The 21,488-nt window shown below is 35.4% G+C and overlaps 1 protein-coding gene across 3 annotated transcripts in view; it reads left to right on the top strand.

Moving 5' to 3' along the window:
- The window catches only part of UNC13C (unc-13 homolog C), a 755,970-nt gene that overhangs the window by 623,039 nt on the left and 111,443 nt on the right, over positions 1 to 21,488 (top strand). For all 3 annotated transcript variants that reach the window (XM_057306313.1, XM_057306314.1, XM_048219406.2), the window contains 3 exons: positions 5,854 to 5,980; positions 19,523 to 19,619; positions 20,289 to 20,432. In XM_057306313.1, the coding sequence (XP_057162296.1) occupies positions 5,854 to 5,980; positions 19,523 to 19,619; positions 20,289 to 20,432 (368 nt within the window). The remainder of the gene's footprint in view (positions 1 to 5,853; positions 5,981 to 19,522; positions 19,620 to 20,288; positions 20,433 to 21,488) is intronic.

Raw genomic sequence — 21,488 nt, forward strand, 5'->3', positions numbered from 1 at the left:
GCTTTTTATCTTGATGAAGTCCCAAAAGTTCATTTTTGCTTTTATTTCCCTTGCCTTTGAAGACGTGTCTAGCAGGAAGTTGCTGTGGCCGATGTCGAAGATGTTGCGGCCTGTGTTCTCCTCTAGGATTTTGATGGACTCCGTCTCACATTTAGGTCTTTCATTCATTTTGAATTTATCTTTCAGTATGGTGTAAGAGAATGGTCCAGTTTCATTCTTCCGCGTGTGGCTGTCCAATTTTCCCAGCACCATTTTTTGAAGAGACTGTTCTTTTTCCATTGGATATTCTTTCCTGCTTTGTCGAAGATCAGTTGACCATAGAGTCGAAGGTCCATTTCTGGGCTCTCTATCCTGTTCCACTGATCTTTGTGTCTGTTTCTGAGCTAGTACCATGCTGTCTTGATAATCACAGTTTTGTAGTATTGCTTGGAGCCAAGCATTGTGATGCCACGAGCACTGGCTTTCTTTTTTAACATTCCTCTGGCTATTCTTGGTCTTTTCTGGTTCCATACAAATTTTAGGATTATTTGTTCCAGCTCTGTGAAAAATGTCAATGATATTTTGATAGGGATTGCATTGAGTGTGTACATTGCTCTGGGTAGCATAGACATTTGAACAAAATTTATTCTTCCAATCCATGAGCATGGAATGTTTTTTTTTTATCTCTTTATGTCTTCCTCAGTTTCTTTCATAAGTGTTCTATAGTTTTTAAAGTATAGACCCTTTACCTCTTTGGTTAGGTTTATCCGTAGATATCTTATAGGTTTTGGTGCAATTGTAAATGGGATCGATTCCTTAATTTCTCTTTCTTCTGTCTCATTGTTACTGTATAGAAATGCAACTGATATCTTTGCATTGATTTTATATCCTGCCACTTTGCTGAATCCCTGTATGAGTTCTAGCAATTTTGGGGTGGAGTCTTTTGGGTTTTTTATATGAAGCATCATGTCATCTGTGAAAAGTGAGAGTTTGACTTCTTTGCCAATTTGATTGCCATTTATTTCTTTTTGTTGTCTGATTGCTGAGGCTAAGACTTCTAGTACTCTGTTGAACAACAGTGCTGGGAGTGGGCATCCCTGTCATGTTCCTGACCTTAGGGGAAAAGCTCTCTGTTTTTCCTCATTGAGAATGATATTCACCGGGGGCTTTTCTACATGGCTTTTATGATATTGAGGTATGTTCCCTCTATCCCTACACTTTGGAGAATTTTAATCAAAGGATGCTGTATTTTGTCAAATGCCTTTTCTGCATCAATTGAGAGGATTCTTTGGTTCTTGTCCTCTTTTATTAATGTGATCTATCACATTGATTGATTTGCAAATGTTGAACCACCCTTGCATACCAGGAATAAATCCCACTTGTTCATGGTGAATAATCCTTTTAATGTACTGTTGGATCCTATTGGGTAGTATCTTGGTATTTTGACATCCATGTTCATCAAGGATATTAGTCTATAATTCTCCTTTTTGTTGGGGTCTTTGTCTGGTTTTGAGATCAAGGTAATGCTGGCCTCATAGAATGAGTTTGGAAGTTTTCCTTCAATTTCTATTTTTTTAAAACAGCTTCAGTAGAATAGGTATTAATTCTTCTTTAAATGTTGGTAGAATTCCCAACAGATGGGGAGCCATCTGGCCCTGGACTCTTATTTTTTGGGGGAGGTTTTGATTACCACTTCAATTTCCTTGCTAGTTATGGGTCTGTTCAGATTTACTATTTCTTCCTGTTTCAGTTTTGGTAGTTTATAAGTTTCTAGGCATGCATCCGTTTCCTCCAGATTGCCTCGTCTGTTGGCATATAGTTGCTCATAACATGTTCTTAAAATTATTTGTATTTCTTTGGTGTTGGTCATGATCTCTCCTCTTTCATTCATGATTTTATTAATTTGGGTCTTTCTCTTCTCTTTTTGATAAGTCTGGCCAGGGGTTTATCAATCTTATTAATTCTTTCAAAGAACCAGCTTTTAGTTCCATTGATCTGTTCTTTTCTTCTGGTTTCTAGTTCATAGATTTCTGCTCTAATCTTTATTATTTCTCTTCTCCTGATGGGGTTAGGCTTTATTTGCAATTCTTTCTCCAGCTGCTTTAGGGGTAAGGTTAGCTTGTGTATTTTAAGATTTTTCTAATTTTTTGAGACAGGCTTGTATTGCAAAATACTTCCCACTTAGGACTGCCTTTGCTGTATCCCAAAGGTTTCGAACAGTTGTGTTTTCATTTTCATTAGTTTCCATGAATTTTTAAAATTTGTCTTTAATTTCCTGATTGACCCATTCATTTTTTAGCAGGATGCTCTTTAACCTCCAAGTGTTTGAGTTCCTTCCAAATTTCCTCTTGTGAATGAGTTCCAGTTTCAAAGCATTGTGGTCTGAAAATATGTAGGGAATAATCTCAGCCTTTTGGTATCACTTGAGACGTAATATGTGACTCACTATGTGATCTATTCTAAAGAAAGTTCCATGTGCACTCGAGAAGACTGTGTATTCTGTTGAAAAGCCAAAGTCTTAATTGGAGATACAGTTTCATGAAAGAGACACATATATATTAAATAGTATTTCTTAAAGTAAAAAGTCTTATTTTATCTATGTGCCCTTTGACTCAAATTCCTCTTTGTGCACTGAACCACTACTCACAAATCATTTCTCTATTGTTCACCTAAAGCATGAAGTTGGGGCTAAATTCACCTCCTCCAAGAAACAGCATCCTCCTGTGCATATCAAATCATGACACTTGCCATGTCGTATTAAATGTACTATTCTATGTCACCCTTCCGGAGCTCTGTGCACTTAATCTTTATATTCACAGTGCCTCCCACAGAACCTAGCACAAGATAAATGCTCAGTAAACATTTTTGATACTAGCTGGAACTGGGTTACCCTTACTTTCAGGATTCTGTTAATGTGCAAACACTCTTGGAAGAGGTAACACATCACATCAGACTCACCCCTAACATTTGCAAAGTCAAGAACACAAATGAGACCCACATAACATAGACCTAAATATTTATAATTTCTAAATCAAGCTAACAAACTGTTAAATAAAATGTAGCTCAATATTCCTACCTCAACAAATAAACGTGCTTTTATATTGATGAGATTAAAAATGCAACACTTCTTTTTTAATATGCTGAAAGTTGGCAAAATATCAAAGATAATACAACTTAATTATCAATACGTATATTTAGCTGTTCTGAGTGATAGTGTTTAGGTTTTCAAACTAAAGATATAAATGTCATAAATTATTATATTTTTCTTTCAGAAAATATGTATTTTCATCTTTATTTTAGCATGGTTACAGATTATGCAGTTATAATAAAACATTTTAAAAGTTTTGCATTCTATCTACAGTCATGCCAAATAATACAACTTTCCCCAAGTCACATGATGTCTGCTCTCTACAATTTTTTCCTGGTTTAAAAAATTTAAATATACCTTGTCATTGAACTCTTTTCTATTTCTTTTCAGCCTTTTTTTTTCTTTTCTGAGGTCCACTTACAGTTTACACACATTCTTAATATTTAAAGGGTTAAAAAATAAAATGTTATTCAAAATTGATATGATTTGAATAAAGATGTAAACTATAAATACAAAAAATTTAAAATTATTTCCATGTGTGTTTTCAGATACAGTTCATATATGGTTTGCAGAACATTACTTTCTTCTCAGATATTTAAAAATATTTATTAAAATGAGGACAACATGCAATTATCATCTTATATAAATTTTTATGTAAATCATTTGAATAAACCAAAATTTAATGAGTTAGAACTCATAAATCCAAATTTCAAAAATAAAGCTATTGATAATTCTAGAATTCAGCAAATACCCAGTTGGCAAGGAATATGAGGCTTCATGTATATTACATCTAGAACTACACATATACAAACTTTGAGAGTAATGTGAATTATTTCGTATTCTAAATATTCCCTGGCCAGCAAGTGCACCTGTTTTGCATGCTGAATTGATTCACGAGTGCCTTCCAATGAATAAATTGAAACCAAAGAAAATGGGTGCTTATTAAAACTTGAAAATAATACTTTGTTATTTCGTAACCTATTGCATTTATGCCATCCAGAGAAAACCTGGTGAGTTGGTTCACACTTTCTCTTACTTAAATGCTTCCATAGCTCAAATTTCTTCCTATACTCCAAAGCAGTATTTATTACCATTGTCAGCAATTGCAGTCTGCAAACCTTAGTAGCATTTGGACATAGTCACCTTTTGTTTTTATCCAAAGTGTTTCTGTGGGGCTTACAGGGTGTTTATAAGAGCAGGTGGCATTAGTCACAAGAGCAGATGTTTTGGGTTCTGGCTTACTGTGTCGGCACCAAGTGTGAGATCCCAAGTGACAGAGGAATCCACAATCTATTTAATTTCTGAGTTTGTATTTGTGATGAGTAGAGCCCTCTTATTGTGTTGGTCCTAGGGCAAGGATCTTCTCCTGTCTGGTTTCAGGGTAGTATTGAATTAAATCCCTACCTATGAGATATATATATATATATATATATATATATATATATAAATAAATGTCTTTTATATATATAAAATAAATGTCTTCCCTTAATGTGGAGGGATACTAGACATCTGAGGAGAGGGGTAGGGGAGAATGAACGTTAAAAGAAAGAATGAATGGAATAAATTTGGAGGGAGTTGAAGCAAAACATCACCTAGTTCATAATTTTATTTGGGAGTTTAGTCTAGAAGTATTATTTATTCATGTTTCTGTGTATATATGTGTGCTTTCTCTGCTCTACAAATTGTCTTGAATTAATCATTGTTTAGATACTTTGAAAATGTTCAATTTGTGATTGTGTTCCCTCTTGTGTTTATCATTGGGATTTAAGTCCTCTATAGTTGGGTTTTAGAAAGCAAAGATGTCCTCAATTTGTATAACAATTTAATTGCTTCAGTTAGTATTTTCAGTCTGGAATATAAAGCATAGAATGTCTCAACTATAAATCAGAACCCTCAACTTAAAAAAAAAGATCCATAGACCTCAACCAGAACTTCTTAGAGGATGCGCCAACATAAATATATTCTGGGATATTTGGGGTTTGCTTATGTCTATACTTATGGCCAGAATTTGGCAAAGATACTAATATTGGGGGCATGGGAGGAGCAGAGATAAACATGTTCAGTAATATTATTACTTGTCTCTGTTCCCCAGTACTATATATCCAGATTAAAGAAAAAAAAAAAGAGAGAAATAGTTTTAAGCTACACTTTCTAAGCAAGAGAGAATAAATGTCACATATTAGGAAATCCTGTTAAAGAAATGTCAAAAAAAAAAAGCCACAGGGTGGAAAATAATTTTAGCTGAACTTAATATGGGAAGAAGAGGTCATCTGGCTTAGAAGTTAGATCTATTTCCTCTCCTTTTCAACTCAATTCTTTAAGTGTTAAATATCCCCGCCAGAAATGTGATCTACTAATTCACATTTTCAGTATTTATCAAGGATTATGTCTCCTAGTTTGGTTCATGTTTTATCCATGCTTAGAGTTTTAATTCTTTCTGGAGCTTTGTTTGCAGCAGGCTAGTGGTCAAAATATGAAAGCTTGCAAATAAACAGAAGATTTTTGGTATGTTATCACTCTTTACATCAGAATTCTCATCTTTTTCAGGAAGGCACATTAAGACATTCACGTTACCACTCATTACTACTTGATCTTTTCTACATAGGATCTATGGTACTCTTTAGATTTTGTAAAATTTCAGGTCTGTCTTTAACAATTCCTTTTGCTTTTACCTCAAATACACTATTCTCTTCCTTTTTAACGTACTACTAATAAAAGTAGATTGGAATACAGCAGCATTGTTGGCAAACCAAACTTTATTAAATGTTTGATTTTATCTGTTACAGAACATGAGAAGCAGCGGTTATGCAAGAGCACCGATTATATGAATTTGCATTTCAAAGTGAAATGGTTTTATAATGAGTATGTGCGAGAACTTCCTGCCTTCAAGGATGCCGTTCCTGAATACTCCTTGTAAGTACCGATTTTCACCCCCAAGTTCTCAATTCATAGTCCTGTAAAAATCATACCTGAATTATGCAGCCTTAAAATCTCTTCTCATAGTCTTTGCTTGAATGCAGCCATTTCTATTATAAAATTAATATTAAATGACTTGCAATTCTTTGGGGCCACATTTAATTGAATTGTGTTATATTTTTCAACTATGCCTTACTCGGATATTCAACTCAAAGAAAAAGAAATACAAAACAGGATATGGCTCACATGATGAGGTTATTTTCTGTGAAAGTGCTCAAACTCAGATTTTATTGGGAAAATAGGGTATTTGTATACTGAGCTTCATAATCAGACTTTTCCTTCCATTTAAACAAAAAATATCTTAGAAATTTATATTTCTAAATACAAGTTATTAAACAGGTAACATTTTCATAAACATGCCTGCATCAAATACATTTCCAAGCGCGTGTAATACTCTGCATCTGACATTTTGCTGAATTCTGTTTCATTCTGTTGAGGAGGGGCGTCCATATACCGGCACCGTGCCAAGTGCTATAGGACAGTAGTGAGTGAGATAAAGACCTCACCCTGAAAGAAGCTTGTACTTGATGAGCTACTGATAAGTACGAAACTCATGATACAGTAAGGCAAAATTAACTAAGTACTAATTCAAGGAACACAAGCAAAGTACAGTGCGTTCTCCCAGAAGAGAGACGTCACCCTATTTGGAGGACCTTACATAATCTTTATGAATGGAGTAGCATCGATGTAGACTTTGAAAATTTGGCCAGTTTATGGCAAGAAAGGCATTTAGATCGAAAGGAAAGTTATGGGCATTATTATGGAAGTAGGAATCTATGGGCTATGGTCCATGGGAAGTGTCATTACAGTGGGGTATAGGGTATGTTTACAAAATGAGGTAGGTAGGAAACGTAGTTTTGGACCGGATTATTATAAATAAATACTGTGAAGCTTGCCCCACGTTCCTGAGGCATTATAGGCATTGGACGAGGCAGAGAATGGGCAACGGGAAAGAGATTTAGAAGATAGCGAGTAATGTAATGGTGAGATTAGAACTTCCCTTTAATATGACTTTTCTCATAGAAGTTTATAAGTTTCAGTGGGATACTGGGAAAGTTAAAAGTTTGTACACATTAGAGTGATTGTAGTAAGAATGTAAAGGATGAGTATGTGTGGGAAAGAGATTTCAAGATAGAATTTACATAATTTGTCAACTAATACATATGAGGATAAAAGAAATAGGGAGGAATTAAAGAAGAAGCATATGTGCCTAAGCAGCTGGTCATAGTGACTTGGAATAGGGAAGTAAAGAAAGATGCTGTTAGCCGGAGACTTCTGCTTTCACTCTGTCTAGAATAACTAAACTACACTAACTAAAATCAGACTGACATGTCCGCCAAACACCAGTATAACAGCTGAATAAAATTAAACAGCATCAGAGAGCAATCAAGGCAATGAGGAATTGAGAAACTATGGTCCCTGAGAAAAGAGAAATGCATTGAGGTGAATCCTAACTGTATTTGCTGCAATTTTTTTCCTCCATCCTCCCTGCTCCCATGCATTTGCCAATTTGTGATTCAGGTCATTGTGACCAAACAGAGAACAGTAGCCTCGCTTGTAGCAATGTCCGTGGGGTAGAGAAATAAACGTTGGTGTTCAGTACTATGAAGGCTGCTTGGACTTACAGGACCAAAGTCCTAGAGAAATGCAAACCACAGAAGAGTAAGCACGTGCACCTTGAGTATAGCTTTCTCCCTGAGGTATTTTCTGATTCTTAATCTACCCATGTGCAGAGACTGAGACAAAAATAAGTAAGTATAGAAAGCAGGCACTGAGAGATTAAAACTTAAGTAGACACTTCAGCATCTTCACAATGCTGGGGAGACAAAAATTAGATTCCACTGCTGTGGAATTAGAGGTGAACACTTCTTAATAAACAAGACTTCCCAGATTTTCAGGTGAGATCCCTGAGGGCTCTGCCCTAGAAATAAGAGCTAGAAATAGCCCAGCCTCAAACTCAGCGCTGTCTACTTTATGACCATCTCCCTGCAAATACAAGGAAAAATTTAGATTTTCTCTAGTGGAAATGACCAATCAAAGGTTCGACATTTTTTCATAGACAATGTATAATACTCAACAAAAAAATTAGAGACTGTCAGGCAACAAGACCAAATGAGTAAAATCCAAGAGAAAAATAGATATTAGGCATATCAGACATAGACTTTGATCTAAACTTCAAAATGTGAGAAAATTTCAACAGAAAAATAGGATTTATAAGAATAAAAACTACAGAACTGAAAACGGATGAAATTAGGAATGTAATAAATGGGCTTAAATAGCAGATTATACATATCAGAAGAGGGAATAAAAGAAATGGAAGACAAATTTGGAAAAAATATCCATATGAAAACAGAGGGAGAAACAAACAAACAAAAAAGAGCAAAATGTAGAAGAAAGAATCAAACAAGGGATATATGGGACAAATTGTAAAGCTCTAATGTGCAAAGAATTGAGTCCCAGGAAAGGAGAAGAGACAAGGAATAGTACCAGAGCAACATTTGGTAAGATACTAGGTGTGTATTTTGCAAAATGGATGAAAAACATGGAGCTACGTAGAGCTCAAGGATGTCTATAAATCCTGGGCAGGATATTTAAATGCAAGGAAAACTACCTGTCATTACATCATAGAAAATTGCTTAAACCAGAAAAGGAAAAAAAAAAAATCTTCCCATTTACTGGAGTCAAGGAAGGTAATAACACTCTTGGATGATTGTTCAATAGGAGGGACTGAAACCAGAATACACGGCAGTGATATCTTGTAAGTGCTAAAAGAAAACAACTAATAATTTAGAATTCTATAAGCATCAAAAATGTCCTTTCAAAACAAGGTGAAAACAAGTATATTATATAACTGAGAAGCTAAAAGAACCCATTTCCAGCAGACCTTCATCAAAATATATAAGCCATACTTTTCAGGTAGAAAGAAAATGACTGAAGATAAAAATGCGGTAATATAGTAAATAATAAAAAGCATTAGAAAAGGTAAGCAAAGAAGGACACTTAAAAATACATGAACTATTTAAAATAAAAAAATCTGTGGAAGAAAATATACATAGAATTAAAGTACAAGACAACAGTAGCATAAAAAGATAGAAAAGCAATAAATGGAGTTAATATGTTATAAGATTATAAGATCCTCAAACTGTTTAGAAAGTGTAAAATACTCAATTTAAAAATCCTCTAATATGTCATGGATGGGTGTTATAATTTATAGTGTACCCCCATAAGTACTATGCATCCATAAAACAATAGGATGAAGGGAGAGTGAAACAAACATACCTAAGGGTAGGAAAGGAGAATGCAAAAAATAAAGAGCAGGCAGGAAATTTAGGAGGATGGGGGAAGTTCTTTAACTATATATCATATTCTCAGTAGGTTTCAGTAGTTGAAGATATGCTGGCCTCAAAAAATGATTTAAAAAGTGCTCCTGTCTTATCTGGAACCGTTTGTATAATATTGGTGATATTCTTTTTTTTTTTTTTAATTTAAATTTATCAGAAATTTAAGCATAAATATTAAACAAAAATGGATTAATACTCTAGTCAACAAATACTGTCCTACAGATAAAATAGTTAATCCCAGACTATCTTGCTTATAATTTATTCATGTAAAACATAAGCATCTAGAAAGGTTAAGTAAAAGGATGAAAACAATAATTGAGATAAAATTTTCACAGCTATACTAATATTAAACAAAATAGACTTCAAAATAAATATAATAATAAAACAATTTTGAGAGAGAAATATTTCATGATTAAAGAAGCAATTCAAAAAGGTGTATCAGTTGTAAATGTATCTCATAACATGTCGACAAAATATATAAAGCAAAAATTGTCAGAATGAAAAGGAAAAATCAATAACTCAAGAATTCTACTTGGAGATTACACTTCTTTGAGCACCTGAAGAATCAGACAAAAAAAGTCAGTTAACATACAGAAGTTCCAACAACATGAATAACACACTTAAAGATATTTATCTATCAGTATCTGGTCACCTAGAGTTTCCACAATTTTTCATGAGAATTGTTTATACACACACACACCTATTTACAATTTGACCAACAATGACAAAACACACATTGTTATCACATGCACATGGTACATTTACCAAAATAGACTATTTGCTGAACCATAGAGCAGGTCTAATGGATTTTAAAAGATTGAAATAAATACTGTATAGTCTTGGACTGCTGTGGAATTAAGCCAGATATCAACTCCAAGAAGGTAACTAGAAAATGACCAGATAGGCAAATTAAGCAGAACTCTCTAAAACCTGAGTAAAAAAGAAATCAGTGTAAATTACAAAATATTTTGAACTAAGTGATAATAAAATATGGCATGTTGAAACGTATGGATTGCAGCTAAAACAGGAAATAGAAGAAAGGGTGTAGCTTCTAATCCTATAGAGAGAAAGGTATAAAATCAATAGTATAAGACTAGTTTAAAAAACAAATTAAGTCAAAAGAAAGTAGAGGGAAAAAATGATCAATATGACCTGGAACAAAAATAAATTTTAAAATAGAAGAAATTGCAAAGCCAAAAGTTGAACAAACTTGAAAGACATGATAAAAATAAAAAAAGACTTAGCAAGGCCAATGGGAGAAAAAAAAAAAAAAAAAAAGGAAAAACAGATGTCACAAGCTATTGTTACCTGAAAAGGACATCACTAAAGATCCAAAAAGATAAAACATTATTTATGCCAGTACATTTAAAAGTTAGACAAAATGTACCAATTCCTTTATATAACCTACCTAGCTAAAATTAAAAAAGATAAAATCTGAATCATAACTTTTAAAATTTGAATACACAGTTAAAAATCATGTCACAACAAAAACTCCAGGCTCAGATGGCTCCAAACAGAATTTTTCCAACTGTTTAAAGAAGAATATCACCAATATTATACAAACTGTTCCAGATAAGACAGGAGCACTTTTCAAATAATTTTTTGAGGCCAGCATGTCATCAACTACTGAAACCTATTGACAATATGATATATAATTAAAGAGCTATTTCTCTCTGAAAATATATTTAAAAAGTAAAATAAACTAAAATATTAGCCAATAGAATCCAATAGTTTATAAAAAGACTAACATGAGCAAGGGGTATTTATTCAATAGAAAATTAGTTTAACATTTTAAAAACAATGAATACAATTCACCACATTTAAGGAATAAAAGAAAATCCCTACAGTCATTACTCTAGGCACAGAACAATAACTTAATAAAATACAGTACCAATTTATTATAAAAATCTCTTAAAAGGTAATAGAAGGGAACTATCTTAATCTAATAAAAGATGTACTCTTTCAAAAAAAAACTATATAAACATTGTGCCTATTTTTAAACTTAAATGTAGTTGGTATACAATATTACTTTAGTTTCAGGGGTACAACATAATTGTTCAACATTTACAAACTATAAATGGATCAATACCATACATTTAGCTACTATCTGTCACCATGCAAAATTATATTTTTATTAATTATATTTCCTATACTATATATCATATCTCCATGTCTTATTTATTTCATAACTGGAAGTTGTACCTCTTAATACCCTTACTCTATTTCACCCATCCCTGCCCTCTCCTCACCTCTGGCAGCCACCAGTTTTTTCTCTCTCTCAGTGAATCTGTTTCTGTTTTGCATGATTTTTTCGTTTGGTTGGTTGGTTGGTTGTTTTTTTTTTTTAGATTCCACATGTAAGTGAAATCATATGGCATCTGTCTTTCTCTGACTTATTTCACTTAGCATAAGATCCACTCACGTCGTCACAAATGGCAAGGTTGCATTAATTTTTTTTGGCTGAGTAATAATCCATTGTATATCTGTACCACATCTTTATCCATTCTTCTATCATAAGATGGACACTTAGATTGCTTCCATATCTTGGCTACTGTAAATAATGGTGTAATGAACATAATGGTGTATATGTCTTTTTGAATTACTGTTTTCATTTTCCTCAGATAAATTCCCAGAAGTGGAATCTCTGGATCATATGATATTTCTGTTTTTAATTTTTTGAGGGACCACCATAAATTTTTCCATAGTGGCTTCACAATTTTGAATTTCCACCAACAGGACATGAGGATTCCCTTTTCTTTTCATCCTTGCCAACACTTATTTATATGTATATAGTCATTCTTTCAAATGTTAGACCATATCTTGTGCTTTTGATTTGCATTTCCCTGATAAGTGATCTTAGCATCTTTTTGTGTGTCTGTTGGCCATCTGTATGTCTTCTTTAGAGCAATGTCTGTTAAGGTCCTCTGCCTATTTTTTAAATGGATGTATTTATATTGAGTTTGGTGAGGTTTTGTGTGTGTGTGTGTGTGTGTGTGTGTGTGTGTGTGTGTGTGTGTGTGTTTTGGACATTGACAGCTTATGTCAAATATTTGCAAATATTTTTCCACTCAGTAGGTTGCCTTTCTGTTTGTTGGTGGTTTTCTTTGCTGTGCAAAAGCTTTTTGGTATGATGTAGTCCCAGTTGCTTATTTTTGCTTTTGTTGTCCTTGCTTGAGGAGATGGATTTTAAAAAATATTGCTAAGATGTCCAAGAGCTCATACGTATGTTTTCTTCTAGGTTTCATGTATTACATTTAAGTCTTTAATATATTTTCAGTTTATTTCTGTATATGGTATAAGAAGGTGGTCCAGTTTTATTCTTTTGCATGTACCTGTCCAGTTTTCCCAACACCATTTATTGAAGAGACTGTCTTTTCCCCACTGTATATTCTTGCCTCCTTCGTCATGTGTAAAGATGGGTTTATTTCCAGACTTTCTATTCTGTTCTGTTGATCTATGTGTTATGTGCCAGTACCATATTGCTTTGATTACTACAGCTTTGTAGTATAGTTAGAAATCAGAAAGAGTGATGCCTGAAGCTTTGTTCTTATTTCTCAAGATGCTTTGGCTATTTGGGGTCTTTTGTGATTCCATACAATTTTCAGGATTATTTGCTCTAGACTGTAAAAAACAAAAATACCACTGGAATTTTGATATGGGTTGCACTGAATCTGTAGATTGCTTTGGGTAGTATAGACATTTTAGCAATATTAATTCTTCAGATCCACAAACATGGTATATATTTCCAGTTATTTGTGTCATCTTCAATTTCTTTTATCATTGTATTATTTTCAGATTATTATTTTCAGATTCAGTTCTTTAACCGCCTTGGCTAAATTTATTCCCAAGTATTTTTTGATGGAATTGTAAATGGGCTTTTTCCTTTCTCTGATAGTTCGTTATTAGTGTATAGAAGTGAAAGAGATTTATGTATATTACTTTCATATCTGTCAACCTTACTGAATTCATTAGTTTTAATAGTTTTTCAGTGGAGTCTATAATGTTTTCTAGATATAGTACATCATCTGCAAATAATGACAGTTTTATTTCTTTTCCAATTTGGATATCTTTGATTTCTTTTTCTGGTCTGATTGTTGTGGCTAGGGTTTCCAATACAGTGTAGAAAAAAACAGTGGCAAGACTGGGCATCCTTGTCTTGTTCCTCATATGAAAGGAAACACCTTCAATTTTTTACCATTAAGTATGATGTTAGCCATGCATTTGTTATAGATGGCCTCTATTATGTTGATACACGTTCCCTGTATACTCACTTTTTGAGAGTTACCATAAATAGATTTGAATTTTATCAAATGCTTCTTATGCATCTGTTGACATGATTGTATGATTTTTATTCTTTCTTGTCGCTAATGTGGTATTACATTGATTTGCAGATAACGAACCATCGTTTCATCTCTGGAATAAATTCTACTTGATCACAGTGTATGATCCTTTTAATGTATTTTGAAATTCAGTTTGCTAATATTCTGTTGAGGATTTTTGCCTCTGTGTTCATCAGGGATATTGACCTGTAATTTTATTTTTTTATGTCGTCTTTGTCTAACTTGGGCACCAGAGTAACGAGAATGTAGAATAAGTTTGGAGCTTTCCTTCTTCTTTAATTTTTTGGTATAGTTTGAGAAGGATAGGTATTAACTCTTCTTTAAATATTTGGTAGAATTTGGCAGTGAAGCCTTCTGGTCCTGGGCTTTTCTTCTTTGGGGAGTTTTTTGATTACTGATTCGATTTTATTACTAGTAATTGGTCTATTCATATTTCCTATTTTTTTCTTGAGTCAGTCTTAGAAGATCATGTATTTCTGGGAATTTATCCATTTCTTCCCATTTGTTGGCACATAGTTATAGGTTTTGATGATCCTTTGTATTTCAGTGGCATCAGTTGTAACTTCTCTTTCATTTCTGATTTTATTTATTTGGGCCTCTTTTTTTTCTTGAGTCTAGCTTGAGGTTTATCAATTTTGTTTATGTTTGCAAAGAGCCATTCTTAGTTTCATTATTTCTGTTGTTTTTGTAATCTCTGTTTTATTTATTTTTGCTCTGATCTTTATTATTTCCTTTCTTCTACTAACTCTGGTCTTTGTTCTTCTATTCTTTTAGGTGTAAGGTTAGGTGGTTTATTGAGATTTTTCTTGTCTCTTGAGGTAGGCCTATCATTATTTCCCTCACTTTTAAAACTGCATTTTCTGCATCCCATAGATTTTGGGTTGTCTGCTTCCATTTTCATTTGTCTCAAGGATTTTTTTTTCTTCTTTGATTTCTTCACTAACTTACTGGTTGATGATAGTGTGTCGTTCAGCTTCCACGTGTTTGTGTTTTGTCTAAATTTCTTTGTGTAATTGATTTCTAGTTTCATGCCATCATGGTCAGAAAAGATGCTTGATATGATTTTAGTCTGTAATTTACTGAGACATGTTTTGTGGCCCCACATGTGATCTATCCTGAAAAAGGTTCTATGTGCACTTGAAAAGAATGTGTATTCTTCTGCTTTTGGATGGTGTGTTGTGTATATATTATATCCGTTTGGTCTACTGTGTTGTCATGGAGAACGTTTCCTTACCGATTTTCTCCCTGGATGATCATTCCATTGTAGTAAGTGGAGTGTTCAAGTCCCCTACTATTATTGTATTACCATGAATTTCCCCCTTGTCTAGTAACGTTTGCTTTATGTATTTAGGTGCTCCTATGTCGGGTACATAGATATTTACAAGTGTTATATCCTCTTGTTGGACTGAACTCTTTGTCATATTGGAATGCCCTGTTCTGTCTCTTGTTATAGACTTTCTTTTAAAGTCTGTTTTGTCTGATAGAAGTATTGCTACCACAGCTTTCTTTTTGTTTCTATTTGCAAGAAATAGAGTTTTCTGTCCCTTCACTTTCAGTTTGTTTGTGTCTTTAGATCTGACGTGAATCTATCATAGGCAGCATATATAGAAACTTGTGTGTGTTTTTTTTTTAAATCTGGTTAGCCACCCTCTATCTTTTGATTGGAGCATTTAATCTATTTACATTTAAGGTAACCCTTGATAGATATGTACTTCTTGCCATTTTATGACTGTTTTCTTTTCCAACCATTTTATGGTTGTTTTTGTAGTTTTTTCTCTCTTTTTTTCTCTCTCTCTCACTCTCGTGTGATTTGGTGACATTCCTTAGTGTTACGTTTGTATTTCTTGCTCTTTAATGTTTGTGTGTCTGTTATAGGTGTTTGGCCTGTGGTTACCACAAACTGCAAATGTAATATCTGTGTTGTGCGTATATAGCAGTCTGTTTTAAGTTGATAGTTGCTTAGGTTCCAGCATGTTCTAAAAGCACTACATTTTTACTCTTCCCCTATTTTTTTGTTTTTGATGTCATGTTTTACATGTCATTATTTTGTGTATCCTTTGACTAATTATTGTAGGTCTAGATGATTCTACTCTTGTCTTTTAACCTTCATCCTACCTATGTGGATGATTGAAACACTACCTCCACTCTGTATTTGCCTCTACCACTGAGGTTTTTTTTCTTTTGGTATTTTTTTGTTGTTTAGTTATGGCCTTTTCTTTTATGTTTAAAGAAGTTCCTCTAGCACTTCTTGTAAGGCCAGTTTGTTATTAATGAGTTCCTTTCACTTTTGCTTGTCTGGGAAACTCCTTGTGCTTCCTTCAATTCTGCGTGATAATCTTGCCAGGTAGAGTATTCTTGGTTGTAATTGTTTTTCCTTTTAGCACTTGGACTATATTGTGCCACTATTTCTGGCCTGTAAATTTTCTGCTGAAAAATCAGCTTATAGTCTTACTGGGATTTACTTATACATAAATAATTGTTTTCTCTTGCTGCTTGAAGAATCTCTCTTTAACTGTGGACACTCGGATTATAATGTGTCTTGGTGTGGGCCTCTTTAGATTCATCTTTTTGGAGATCCTGTGTGATTCCTGGACTTGGATATTTGTTTCCTTCACTAGGTTAGGGGTATTTTTAGCCATTATTTCTTCAAATAGGTTTTCTGTCCCTTTTTCTATCTTTTCTCCTTCTGGGACCATTATAATATGAACGTTAGTAAGCTTGAGGTCCTAAAGGGCCCTTAAACCTATTTTTTAAATTTATTTTTATTTTACTTACATTTATTTTATTATCCTTATTTATTTATTTATTTTTAAAGATAGATTGATTGATTTTAGAGAAAGAGAGAGACTATGAGCAGGGGGAGGGACAAAAGGAGAGGTAGAGAGAGAACCTCAAGCAGACTCCAAACTGAGCACAGAGCCTGATGTGGGGCTCGATCTCACAACCCTGAGATCATGATCTGAGCTGAAACAAAGAATCAGATGCTTAACCAACTGAGCCACCCAGGCACCCCAACTATCCTCATTTTTTAATTCCTTTTTCTTTTTGCTGTTCTGTTTGGATGATTTCCACTACCCTGTCTTCCAGGTTGCTGATCCGTTCTTCTGCATCATCTAATATTCCGTTGATTTTCTGTAGTACAGTTTTCATTTCAGTTATTGTAATCTTCAGTACTGATTGGGTCTTCTTAATATTTTCTATTCTTGTTGAAGTTCTCACAGTATTCATCCATCCTTCTCCTGAGTTCAGTAGGCATCTTTATGACCATTATTTTGAACTGTTTATCTGGTGAGTCACTTATCTTCGCTTAATTTAGTTCTTTTTTGGGCGGTTTTGTCTTGTTCTTTCTGTCATATTTTTTGACATATTGTTCTGTCTCCTCATTATGCCTCTTTGTGTTTCTTTCTATGTATTAAGTAGATCAGCAAATTCTCCTGGTTTTGAAGGAAGCTTTATGCAGAAGGTGTGCTTTTGGGCCCAGTATCATAAACTCCCCTGGTCACCTGCCAGGTGCCCCAGGGGTGTCCTCTGTGTGGGCTGTATGCACCCTCCTGTGGTGGTTAGAGGTTGTTGTTGAGTTTTTTGGTGCCCAATTGCTTGTGTGGGTGGCTGTCCCCTGGCACAGCTGTCTGCTAGGCCCCATTACAACTGCTATGGGCATTCAGGTGAGTGGGGCTTAACCCTGACCTGGGTGGCTGAGGGACCAGGCTGTGACTGCTTCAGGGGTGTTGGTGTGCAGGGTTGGTCCTGGCATGACTAGCTGCATGGCCCAAGGTGGGTCAGGCTTCTGGTGTGTCTGACTGTGAGGTCTGACTGACTGTGAGGTCTAACTGCAACTGTCACTGGGGCTCTGTCGCACAGGCATGCCCCAACCCTAAGCAGCATTGCTTGCTGGAGCCCCAGTGCTGACCACCATGTGTGGTGGGGCAAGGGGTTGGAAGGGGGCCCACTCCTGGCCGAGGTCTCCTGCCATGTGTGGCAGCATGGAAGCTACTTGTGAGGAGGGCCAGGCCAGGGCAGGGGGATTGGGTGAGAGAGTGTGCACAGGAGTGCTAGGTTGGGGCAGTTGGTGCTAGCACAGTAAATGCAGTGTCAGAAATGGTGCCCACCAGGGCTTGGCCAACTAAACAGGAGGGAAGTGAAAAGAAAGTGGTGTCTGCCAGGCTTCTCTCCCCAGAGGACATTCCAACAGATCGCTGCCCTTTTGGCACATGCCATAAGGGCATGTTGTATAAGATCTGTTCTATTAGTCTTCACCTCATTCCGTGAGATAGTTCCATCCATAATTGTAGATTTTGGTGTGTCAGTAGGAGGATAGTAGCTCAGGGTCTTTCTACTCTGCCAGCTTGATCTCCTCTCTAAACATTATGCTTATGGATAAAATTTTGAAGGCTTCCTACTGAAATCAAGAATGAGACTGATAGCTGATAACATCACCTTTTTTTTTTAACATTGTACTAAAAGTCCTATGCAATACAATAAGAAAGGGGTAGAAAGTATAATGATTATAAAAGCATATGTTGATGCTGTCAATATTTGTCTATGACCTAATCGTACATCTAGAAAATCCAAAAGAAACTATAGGATAACTAATAGAATTTAAAAAGGGGCTCCTGTGTTGTTCAGTAGGTTAAGTTCTGACTCTTGATTTTGGCTCAGACCATGATCTCAGGGTCATGAGATCCAGCCCTGGGTAGGGCTCCAAAGTGAATATAATAACTCTATATAAAAGTTAATTAAATTTCTATATTTAAGCCACAAGCTACAAGCAATTAGAAAATTACATATAAACCTTACCATTTAAATAACATTAAAACCATGAGAAACAAATGGTGATGAAAGATGTGCAAGCCCTCTACTCAGGCCACTGTAAAATGTTACTAAGAGAAATTTAAGATGAACTAAAATACAACAGACAGTGTTCCTAAAAAGATGCATTATTGTAAAGATAGTAATTCTTCCCCCATTGACTTAGAGGTTTAATGCAATCCCGTAAAATTCCAGCAGGTATTTTTGTGCACCCTGACAAATTTCACTCGAAAAATGTATATAGAAATGCAAAGGGTTAAGAATAGTTAAGGCAGACTTGAAGAGGAGGAGAAAAAAGAAAAACAAAACATAACCCTGGAGGGCTGCATTATCAGTTATCAAGACTTTTTAAAAGAGTGTGGTGTTAATGCATGACAAAGAGACCAATAGGACAAATCAGTCTGGAGACAAACCCATATATGCTGTTCCCTAATTTATACCACAGATGCCAATTCAAGACAGTGGGGGAAAGGCTGATTTTCTAAGTAAATGGTGCTATACAATCGTACCTCCACATGGAAAAAAGAACTTTGAAACTTAGACCATTCACAAAACCCAGCTGCAGATGGCTTGTAGATCATGACAAGCCAGAGGCGAGCATCCAGGATCAGGTACAGGAGACAAGTCGGTGTAGATGGAAGGAAGCCCATCAGCAGAGTACTAACAAGTGAGACAATGGCATGATGGGGGCAGCACACACCATCCACAGTTTATGGGATTTTGAATGGTGAAGGAAATTGTAGTGGGGGGATCGGGGAACTAAAGTAGCGTGGGAGGAGCCGAGAAAGTGATAGGCATTGAAAGTAAATAAGCAGGCATGTGTTTGATGAAGTAAAGCTAAAATTCTCTGAGGAAGCAGAACTGCACAAAAGGGAATGAAAAGAAATTTTTGGTCCTGAATTAGTGTCATGTAAGAAAAGAGCAGCATTCACTGTTAATTATGTGCAAATGATATCTTTTATAGTATGTCACATTATTAATTTTTTTAGGTGGTTTGAGCCTTTTGTCATGCAGTGGCTGGATGAAAATGAAGATGTATCAATGGACTTCCTTCATGGAGCGCTAGGAAGAGACAAAAAAGATGGAGTGAGTTTAAATGACTTTAAGATTGCTTATTGTCAAGATTCATTCACACTATTCGCTTTTAAGATAATGGGAATTGTTGGGCTCATTGTTATTAATTAAGGTTTATTTTAATCCTCTAATGACCAAAATAAATGTAAAACACAACTTTAAAGGGCTGATAGGAACCCCGGGGAATTGTTTAAATTAAAAACAAAAAACAATCCCGGCTTTGCTCGAGATTCCTTTACCTCTTCAATCGATCAGAGTCTACAAGTTCAGTAGGGTTATACAAAACTTCCTTGTCCTGAAACCTTTCCAGGATTTCAAGATTGGGAGCAGACATCCTCCAAATCCCTCTGGAACAACTTTAAAGTGTTGAGCCACAATATCTTTCTAACCCATCCTCACATCTATGGGGAGGGAGTAAGAAATAAAAGAACCAGTCCCTCAATGTAGCAATGGAGAAACCAATTAATAGCAGCCTGCCCCATGATAAGAGTTCTAATACATTTTCGAGAAAAGGACATGAATGATTTTGAAATGGGTAAGCATTTTATTAAATAGGAAGAGAAGGCACGTGAAATGAAGGTATATGATATAGGAGATCAAGTTATTTATGTGAAATGACTCTCCTCTCCCCACACTCCCTCTAATGTGCTTATTGGGATATTTTGCCTTCTCTCCCCTCAGTTCCCGCAGACATCTGATCATGCCCTCTTCTCTTGTTCTGTGGTGGATGTCTTCGCTCAGCTTAATCAGAGCTTTGAGATTATTAAGAAACTGGAATGCCCTAATCCTGAAGCGTTATCTCATTTAATGAGAAGATTTGCAAAGGTAGGTGAAAGGGAATAAATCCTTTCTTTTCTGGGATTGCCGCATGTTGTTATTTTCTTGCACAGAACCTGACAGATGTCGTTGTTTGTAGTCTTCTCTGACACCAGCACCCCAATTTCATTTCTAATTCTAGTACCAATAGGTTTGGTTTCCAGGTTTGTCATCTGACTTTCTTTCTGCACTTCTTGTTTCTTAAAATGGATTTATCATTCTTTAAAAATCTATTTGTCAGGGCGCCTGGGTGGCTCAGTCGTTAAGTATCTGCCTTCGGCCCAGGTCATGATCCCAGGGTGCTGGGATCGAGCCCCACATCGGGCTCCCAGCTCAGTGGGGAGCCTGCTTCCCTCTTTCCCGCTCCCCCTGCTTATGTTCCCTCTCTTGCTCTCTCTCTCTCTCTGTCAAATAAATAAATAAAATCTTTTTAAAAATCTATTTGCCATTCACATTAGTGACTTAGTCATTTATAACTGAAGAGACTGCTATGAGTAGCAAAATTATTTATTTCAGGTATAGTGCCTTTTAGCTGAAAGTAAGCCTTGGCCTTTCATATTTAAATTGCAAGTATTCTTCACACACAGTATACTACAATGAAAAGTATATGAGACTTGGAGTCATGAAAATGGAGTTCTGGTTTCAAATCAGCCAATAACTACAGTATGAGTCTGAACAGTTCATTTTTTTAAAAGATTTTATTTATTATTTATTTGTCAGAGAGTGCACAAGCACAAGCAGGGAGAGCAGCAGGCAGAGGGAGAAGCAGGCTCCCCGCTGATCAAGGAGCCCCATGCAGGACTCGATTCCGGGACCATGGGTTCATGACCTGAGCCGAAGGAAGACACTCAATCGAGTGAGCCATCCTGATGCCCCCAGTTCATTTCATTTTTATAAAATGTAGTTTTCTTAGTTGACAGACTGATTGTGATCAACCAGATTACATACTCTTAAGATCTCTTCCTCCTCTAAGAGTCTAAGGCTTCCCAAGTACTTACTACTTAACCAAAAGTTCCAAGGGAAATAGAAGAAATAAAAGATGTAGCCCCCTGCCCTCCATATCGT

This window comes from Ursus arctos, unplaced genomic scaffold (assembly GCF_023065955.2).
Source record: "Ursus arctos isolate Adak ecotype North America unplaced genomic scaffold, UrsArc2.0 scaffold_36, whole genome shotgun sequence".
Lineage (NCBI taxonomy): Eukaryota > Metazoa > Chordata > Mammalia > Carnivora > Ursidae > Ursus > Ursus arctos.